Source organism: Rhinopithecus bieti, unplaced genomic scaffold, assembly GCF_001698545.2.
Source record: "Rhinopithecus bieti isolate Rb0 unplaced genomic scaffold, ASM169854v2 scaffold_7681, whole genome shotgun sequence".
Lineage (NCBI taxonomy): Eukaryota > Metazoa > Chordata > Mammalia > Primates > Cercopithecidae > Rhinopithecus > Rhinopithecus bieti.
The window spans coordinates 3,304,780-3,314,458 of record NW_016806571.1 but is presented as its reverse complement, the minus strand read 5'-3'; the positions used below and the strand labels follow the sequence as shown (position 1 = coordinate 3,314,458).

The window sequence follows — 9,679 nt, the reverse complement described above, 5'->3', positions numbered from 1 at the left end:
CTCTATTAAAATACAAAAAATTAGCTGGGCGTGATGATGGGCGCCTGTAGTCCCAGCCACTCAAGAGGCTGAGGCAGGAGAATGGCGTGCCGGGAGGTGGAGTTTGCAGTGAGCCAAGATGGAACCACTCCAGCCTGGGAGACAGAGCGAGACTCTGTCTCAAAAAAAAAAAAAAAAAGGGGCTGCTGGTTGCCCGTTTTTATGGTTATTTCTTGACGATATGCTAAACAAGAGGTGAGTTATTCATGCCTCCCTTTTTTAGACTATATAGAGTAACTTCCTGACGTTGCCATGTCATCTGTAAACTGTCATGGCCCTGGTGGGAGTGTAGCAGTGAGAATGACCAGAGGTCACTCTTGTCACCATCTTGGTTTTGGTGGGTTTTAGCCAGCTTCTTTACTGCAACCCGTTTTATCAGCAAGGTCTTTATGACCAGTATCTTGTGCTGACCTCCTATCTCATCCTGTGACTTAGAATGCCTTAAACATCTGGGAATGCAGCCCAGCCGTCTCGGCCGCATTTTACCCAGCCCCTAGGTAGGATGAGGTTGCGCTGGTTCACATGCCTCTGACAGATTGGCTGAGCACCTCCCTCAAATCCCATGGCTTCCTGGAACACAGTGTGGAGTCCTCTGCCCTACCTGAAGAATACTAAAAGCATGGGCGTGTTATACACAGAATACTAAAAGGAGGTGGCTTCTCCACTACTTTGATCGTCCTCCTCTGTCAGCTTTTCTTTGCTGACGTCCAAAATTGTATCTACAGTTTGTCTTACCTTTTCATTTTGTATATTTTTAGGAGAAAGTAGATCAGAGTTCTTTGCACTAGCAACACAACTTCCCAATTTTAATGTATTTATTCACTCAGTAACTATTTCAGGTGCTAGTTTTAATTGTGTTCTAGTTAGCATTGAACAGTGAACAGAAACAACAACAAATGGTCTTTGCTTTCATGTAACTTGGTTTCCTGGAAGTGGCAGTGCAGTAGGAGCCACATGGGGGAAGCACTGGGGTCCAGGAGGGATCTGGGAGAAGCCATGCCCAGGATGAGTTGGTCTGGGGAGGTGAAGGAAAGACCGGGGCGGCCACACTTGTGAAGGCCCTGAGATGAGACAGCTGAGTGCAGTTGGGTGATTCTGTGCAGTCCAGACTGATTGGAGTTGGTTGTGAGGTGAAATTTGAAGAGTGTGCCTGAGCCATATCTTTTAGTTGAGCTGGGTAGTACTGTGTTGTGTTTCTTGAACCTAACTTGATTATAAAACTCTACTGGGGCCAGGCATGGTGGCTCACACCTGTAATCCCAGCACTTTTGGAGGCTGAGGCAGGCGCGATTGCTTGAGGTCAGGAGTTTGAGACCAGCCCGACCAATATGGTGAAACTCCGTCTCTACTAAAAATACAAAATTAGTCAGGTGTGGTGGCGCACACCTGTAACCCCAGCTACTCAGGAGGCTGAGGCAGGAGCATCGCTTGAACCTGGGAGGCGGAGGTTGCAGTGAGCCAAGCTCACGCCACTTCACTCCAACCTGGGTGACAGAGTGAGACTCTGTCTCAAAACAAAACAAAACCCAAAAACACTCTATTGGGGCACTTGTTGAAAATGAAGATTTTCATTTTCCAGGCATGGTGGCTCACGCCTGTAATCTCAGCACTTTGGAAGGGCAAGGGAGGCAAATCCATTGAGTTCAGGAGTTCAAGACCAGCCTGGGCAACACAGTGAAACCCCATCTCTGTAAAAAATACAAAAATTAGCTGGGTGTGTTGGCACACACCTGTGGTCCCAGCTACTCGGGAGGCTGAGGTGAATCATCTGAGCCTGAGAGGTCAAGCCTGCAGTGAACCGAGATCGCGCCATTGCACTCCAGCCTGGGCAACGTGGTGAGACTCTGTCTGGAAAAAAAAAAAAAAGTTTCCCAGGGTTTCTCGCTGGAGATTTTGTTTCAGGAAGTTTATCTGCAGTGGGACCTGGAATTTTATACGTTGAGCATAGTGTCAGGCAATGCTTATGATCAGATGATACTAATTAAACCCTGGAATCATATGATCTTCATTATGATTGGAGTTAGCAGATTTAGCCTCATATCCTGCCTTCTGCTATCAATACACACACACACACACACACACACACACACACACACACACACACACGTGCACAGGCATGCCAAATTGGCTGTTTCTTATCTCACTTTTATTATTTATATCTTTTTACTCATAAAAAGACTTTGAAGTTGATCTGGCTTCTACATTTGTCATTTTTCTAAAACTTTTCCCTTGTCTGGAAATCAAAGGAATATTTGCAGTGCACTAAAATCTCATCTGAGGTTGCGTTTTTCTTCAACATTTTAACAGAGTAGAGCTGTATCCTTTTTCATGAAAGCATAATTACACGAAATATAGGAAGCTGTCAGTGGGAATCAGCTTTGGGCCAATATCTCAAATAAGAAATATTTTAGAAGTAGTTGTGGAGTTTTGCAAGGAGTAGTTGCCAGGCATGGTCGGCTTATGCCTGTAATCCCAGCTACTCAGGATGCCCAAGTGGGAGGATCACTTGAGCTCAGGAGTTTGAGATCAGCCTGGGCAAAAAATAAAAACAAAACAAAACAAAATAAAATAAAATAAAAGCTATCATTTGAGGCACTAGATGAGGACTTTCCTTCTAAGAAAAGAGGAAAGATGATTGCTCCAGAAAAATGTAGACATATGGGAGGTTTTAGAACCTGATTAGTAGAATATTGGCACAATATGATTTTAATAAGATTCTAAGGCTATTGTTTGTATCTAACTATTTACAAATTATTTTGGCTATTAGATTTCTAAAACACTGTTGTGGCACGGCTCCCTAGAGTTTCTGAATTGTGTGCCATCCTATTAATCTCTGTATCTTTTTTCCACTGGGCTTTAGGGTGATGTATGTTCATAAGGAACAATGGCAAAGGAAAGCAGAGTGACCCTTGATTCTTTTTTTCTTTTTGAAACGGAGTCTTGCTCTGTCGCCCAGGCTGGAGTGCAGTGGTGAGATCTTGGCTCACTGCAAGCTCCGCCTCCCGGGTTCATGCCATTCTCCTGCCTCAGCCTCCTGAGTAGCTGGGATTACAGGCGCCCACCACCTCGCCCGGCTGATTTCTGTGTATTTTTTAGTAGAGACGAGGTTTCACTGTGTTAGCCAGGATGGTTTCGATCTCCTGACCTTGTGATCCGCCCGCCTCAGCCTCCCAAAGTGCTGGGGTTACAGGCATGAGCCACCGCGCCCTGACGACCCTTGATTCTTGGCTGTACCTGAAGCTTCAGTGTAGAGATTTCTGGCAAACTTGGCTGGAACGTATGAAGCTTACATTTTCCAAAAGTATTACAGTTATCTTTGGACTTTTGTGATATTTGCTGTATTTCATCTTTTGCGGTACCCAAATCTGAGACTGCACTGGAGAGTGAGTCTGAAGAAAGGCAGTTAGTTACACCAGGTGCACTGACTTTTTCCTATAGTTACTTTTCCATGAGCAAACATGGCCTAATAATTGCCTTGCAGTCTGATCAGTCATTAGTAACCTTTCTGTTCATCTGTTGGGGATGGAGCTTTCCTTTCCTAGCTGTTCACATTTGTTTTCTTAGTATTTCCCATAAAAATATTTCACAGAAATAAATATCTAGACATTAAAACTACCTATGGTAATGTAATGACAGGTTATTTATTGAATGCCCTTGAATCTTTGTCACCATTCTTTCTTTAAATCATTAGTTTTTTACTAATTAATATTTAATGGTTCCAATTTAGGTTGAGATAGTGATATATTAAGAAGCTAAATAGTAAAAGAAAACAACTGAATAAATTTAACAAAGGAAGTGTAAAACTTATACTCTGAATATTACAGAACATTGTTGAAAGAAATTAAGGAAGACCTAAATAAATGAAAAGACATTCTGTGTTGATGGATTGGAGGACTTATTAGTATTATTTATAAGATTGCAGTATTCCCTAAATTGACCTACAGACTCAATGCAGTCCTCGTAAAAATCCCAACTGGCTTTTCTGAATGAATGGGCTGATCCTAAAATTCATAAGGAAATTCAAATGACCCAGAATACCCAAAACAATCTTGAAAATGACAAACAAACGTGAAGGACTCACTTTCTAATTTCAGAACTTAACTACAAAGCTACAGATTCAGATTGTGTGCCGCTGGCATAAGGATGTACACATAATCAACGAGATAGAATTGAAAGTCTGGAATTAAACCCATGTATCTGCGGTCAGTTAAGTTTTTGACAAGGGTTGCAGAATCACTCAATGAGGAAAGAATAGTCTTTTGAACAAATGGTGCTGGGACAACTGGATATTCACATGCAAAGGAATGCATTTGAACCCCTATCTCACACCATATTATAAATTAACGCAAAATGGATCATAGACCTAAATGTAAGATTTAAAACCATAAAACTTTTAGAAGAAAACATATGTATACATCTTGACTTTGAATTAGGCAAAGCCATCTTGGACCTAAAACCAAAAGCACAAATGATAAAAGAGAAAGAATAGATAGGCCAGGCACGGTGGCTCACGCCTGCCTCTCAGCAGGCTTTGGGAGGCCAAGGCGGGCGGATCACCTGAAGTCACGAGTTCGAGACCAGCCTGGCCAACACGACAAAATCCCGTCCCTACTAAAAGTACAAAAATTAGCTGGGTGTGGTGGCACGTGCCTGTAATCCCAGCTGCTCAAGAGGCTGAGGCAGGAGAATCGCTTGAACCTGGGAGGCGGAGGTTGCAGTGAGCTGAGATCATGCCACTGCACTCCAGCCTGGGCGACAAGAGCGAGACTCAATCTCAAAAAAAAAAAAAAAAAAAAGATAAATGGGTCTTTATCAAAATGATAAACATTTATGCTTCAGTGGATACCACTAAGAACAAGAAGTGACAGCCCACAGAATGGGAGAAAATATTTTGCTAATCATGTATCTCACAAGTGACTTGTATCTAGAGTATGTGAAGAACATTTACAACTCAATAATAAAAAGACAACCCAATTAAAATGTGGGCAGGGCTGGGTGCAGTGGCTCAAGCCGGTAATCCCAGCACTTTGGGAGGTTGAGGCAGGAGGATGGCTTGAGCCCAGGAGTTCAAGACCATCCTGGGCAACATAGTGAGATCCCATCTCCACAAAAAAAAAATACTAAAAATTAGCTGGGCATGGTAGGTAAAGTGTCTGCTGAGGGGAAGAGGTTTCTTTTTGGGATGATGAAAATGTTTTAAATTGATTGTGGTGATGATTGCACAACTGTGTGTGTAGTAAACACCACTGAGTTGCACACTTTAAATGGGTGAGTTGTATGGAATGTGAATTATAAATACCATATTTATATAATATAAAAATATATAATGTAATATATATAATATATGATATATATAGAGAGTCTTGCTCTGTTGCCCAGACTGGAGTGCAGTGGCACAGTCATGGCTCACTACAACCTCGAACTTTTGGGCTCAAGTGATCCATCTCCCTCGGCCCCTAGAGCAGCTGGGACTACACATGGGTGCCACCTTGCTTGGCTCATTTAAAAAAAAAATATTTTTGAGGCTGAGTCTTGCTGCACTGCAATCCTAGGCTGGAGTGTAGTGCAGTGGTGCGGTCTCAGCTCACTGCAACCGTCTGCCTTCTGGGTTCAAGTGATTCTGCTGCTTCAGCCTCCCAAGTAGCTGGGACTACAGGCAGGTGCCACCATGCCCAGCTAATTTTTTTTTTTTTTTGAGATGGAGTCTTGCTCTGTCGCCAGGCTGGAGTGCAGTGTGGCGTGATCTCGGCTCACTGCAACCTCTGCCTCCCAGGTTCAAGCGATTTCTCTGCCTCAGCCTCCCGAGTAGCTGGGACTACAGATGCATGCCACCACACCCAGTCAATTTTTTGTATTTTAGTAGAGACGCAGTTTCACCATGTGGTCTCAATCTCCTGACCTCGTGATCCACCTGCCTTGGCCTCCCAAAGTGCTGGGATTACAGGTGTGAGCCACTGCACCCGGCCTAATTTTTGTATTTTTACCGGAGACAGGGTTTCGCCATGTTGGCCAGGCTGGTCTTGAACTCTTGACCTCAAGTAATCCGCCCTCCTCAGCCTCTCAAAGTGTTGGGATTACAGGTATGAGCCACCAAGCCTGGTAGAGATGGGGTCTGGCCTAAAATTTTTTTCTGGAGAGATGGAGTCTGTCAAAAAAAAGGCTGGTTTTAAACTGCTGGGCTCCACTGATCCTCCTGCCTCAGCCCCCTGAACTACTGAGATCGCAGTCGTGAGCTACTGCATCTGGACTTTGAATTATATTTTAGTAAAGCTTTTACATTTGAAAAGAGAAAGTGGGACTGTATAATATGTATAGAGAGAGTGATAAATATTTTGTGAGAACCAGGTATCACCTGAGGAAATAATTTTAATCATGACATCAAGAGGAAGGTTGATTGAAGTGAGACTAAGATAAACCTTCACTTTTTGGTCAGTATACAAAAAACAAAACCTGGAAAATCCTTCCTTTAAGCCCCCCCACCCCCCTCCCCATCCCCATGTAATGAAGACAAATGAGAGATACCTGTAAATACTGATACAAGAAAATTTGTGCCAGTTCTCTTTCCCCTTATTGAGTCAAAAGTTGCTGCCAGATTTTATAAAGGCAGGATAGGTGAAATAAATCTCACATGGGGGGCCAACCCTATCTAAAGTGGCCTTAAAATTCAAGGAGACTTCATTTGCAGCAATTAAAATGAGAACAAAATGTGATTTATAGAGTCATGTGTAATTTTAGGCTTTGTTCTAGTTACTCTGACCATATATCGCTTACCCCTCAAACAATCATTAATTTTATTTATGCATTTTGTGGGTCTAGACTCAGAACAGCGTTCAGTGCTGATGTCTTGACTTTGCTTCATGATGCCTGAGGTCTCAGCAGAAGAAAAGGCTCAGGGCTTGAATCATTTGAAGGCTCGCTCACCTGTGCGTTTGGCAATTGATGCTGGTTTGGTTGGTGGACTGAGTTCTTCCTACGATCCTCTCACTGTGGCCTCTCCACATCAGTCTGGTATGGCATCTGGGCTCCCAGCGCAAGCATCCCGGGAGAGCAAAAGCAGAGCAAGCTATGCCGTCTGTTATCATCTATCTCCAGAAGACCTGCACTGTACTTCTGCCGCATTCTGTGCAACGAGGCAGTGACAGTGTCCTGGTCACATTCACGTGGAAGGAAAGAATCTCTAGATCTTGATGGAGAGGGACAACATACTAGAAGCACATAAAATACTGTTCTGGAAATACTGTTGTGGGCGATTTTTTTTTTTTTTTTTTAGGAAAATACAGGCTGCCACAGACCTGTAAGGGGACCTTACAGGCAGCTGGTCTGTTCCCTCATTTCCCAGGTGAGGACACTTAATGTGTAGAGGCACGCCGCATGGCCACAGTCGTATTCTGTGGTTGGTCAGGCTGGGACAGGAATGCAGCTTTTCTGACTCTAGGCTTGGGTCTTTCTCATGATGCCACCCTACTCCCCTTTCCTAATCATGTAGTTCACTCACTCACCTCATAAGTGTTCCTCTCCTTGGAGCTTTCTCCGATAAGCAGACAGGATATCAGGAGCAAGACTAGCAGAGTTCCAGCACGTGTTGGGGATGCGTGTGTTTCCTATCCTTTTCTCCCTCCATTGTTTTAATTGACTCTCCGTTTTTAAACAGAAGTCCTAGCTGACTGGTATACTATGGCAATACAGTAGAATGGAGTCACTTCCTAGCGTTTGGAAACTAAGTGGTAAATCTAGTTGAGCATTTCTGTTTGCCTTTTTTCAGGTGCTCAGAATTTTGATGTCATACGACTATCAACTTACAGAACAGCCTGCAAATTACGATTTGTACAAAAACGATGCAACCGTGAGTCATTTCTACCCATTTCTGTGATAGCTGGAGAGAGTTCTCAATATTAGAAAAGACTTTAACATCTTTTAGTTATATTGTGATGCTAATTGAATTATTTTTTATCTAAAGTATTTATCGGTATGTAAGCTTTGTAATGGAAGAACTTGTCCTTTTACTCCTTTGTTCCTCAAAATGTTTAACAAACAATCATGGAACTAGTTTTGAGGGTGGTGTAGTATTAATGTTCTTTAAATGGGAGAATCTATTTCTCTGTCACTTTTATTAAGGAAATGCTTTATACAAAATGTTTTATACAAAATTAATACAGTTTATCAGCTGCTGGAGGAAAAGAAAACAATGTTTTGATAAAGATATAATTGGAATTGATTTTCCTGATTAAGCTTAATGTAACATGAATCAACCTTTTCTATAAATAATTGCTACCATGTGGATTATAAAATAAAGTGTGTGTCTGTGTATATGTATATGTATGTATGTGTGTATATACGTAATCTTTCTTCTCTTTATTTCCACGAAGATGAACTAGCTCATGACAGGATTATTTTACTTTTCTCACGTTTGTATCAGTGGAAAAAGTGTTTTATACAATGGAAAGAACATTAACCTTAGAATTGAAAAACCTTGGTTTTAGACCTGGTTTTGCCATTTATTATAAACAAGTAATCTTGGGCAAATTACATTACCTCTGATAAATTCTACCCTACTTTGGGCCGGGCGCCCTGGCTCACGCCTGTAATCCCAGCACTTTGGGAGGCCGAGGGGGCAGATCACGAGGTCAGGAGATTGAGACCAGCCTAGCTAACACAGTGAAACCCTGTCTCTGCTAAAAATATAAAAAATAGCTGGGCATAGTGGTGGGCGCCTGTAGTCCCAGCTACTCGGGAGGCTGAGGCAGGAGAATGGCGTGAACCCGGGAGGCAGAGCTGGCAGTGAGCTGAGATGATACCACTGCACTCTAGCCTGGGCGACAGAGTGACTCTGTCTCAAAAATATATATAAAAAATAAAATAAAATAAAATTCTACCGTACTGTAAGTCTTACGCACAAATCTTAACTTAAAATTCTCTCTGAAGAATTTATCATGCCATCCTAGATTGAAGTGATGTTTCTTTCTTCAGTGGTTTCTCAAAGTATTATTTTTTACATTGTGGGTTGTGACCCATTAATGCTTCATGAAATCATTTTGATGGGCTGTAGCCAGAACTAAAAACATTTAATAGGAAAAAAAAGGAAGAAAAATAAAATATTAGAATGCAGCTTGTGTGGTAAGGCTAAAATATGTTCTAAAGGCTAAAACTTTTTTTAAAATATATCTAGATGTATGTATGTGTTTGTGTATGTGATGGTTTAAATATATTTCTGTGATGATTTAAATATATTTATATGTCTAGATGTATGTATGTGTTTGTGTGTGTATGTGTGTATGTGATGATTTAAATATATTTCTGTGCTTGTGGTCAAAAAGTTCGAAAACCACTGCCGTAGAGCAACTCATTTTATAATTCTTCCCATAATTATTCTTGGGAAACAGTAGTCTACGTGTGGAGTGTTGAGAGCCTGAGTAGGCTAGTGGCATTAGTAAGTAAAAGATGCGTTGTTCTAAAGGTTTTATTATTTTTTTTCTAAAGGTTTTATTTTGTTACCTTTCACATAGGATTCTAGAGTTGATCTGAAAAACATTTTGATAACGTATGGGATAAGAAATAGTCAGCATTCAGCTTTTTCCGTATGTACGTTCACTTGTTCCTTCATTTTTTTTTTTTTTTTTTTTTTTTTTTTTGAGACAAAGTC

The 9,679-nt window shown here is 41.6% G+C and overlaps 1 protein-coding gene across 1 annotated transcript in view; it reads left to right on the top strand.

The window, feature by feature from the left end:
• The window catches only part of DTNB (dystrobrevin beta), a 314,783-nt gene that overhangs the window by 48,420 nt on the left and 256,684 nt on the right, over positions 1–9,679 (top strand). The window contains 1 exon segment of the mRNA XM_017876852.1: positions 7,802–7,882. Within this exon segment, the coding sequence (XP_017732341.1) occupies positions 7,802–7,882 (81 nt within the window).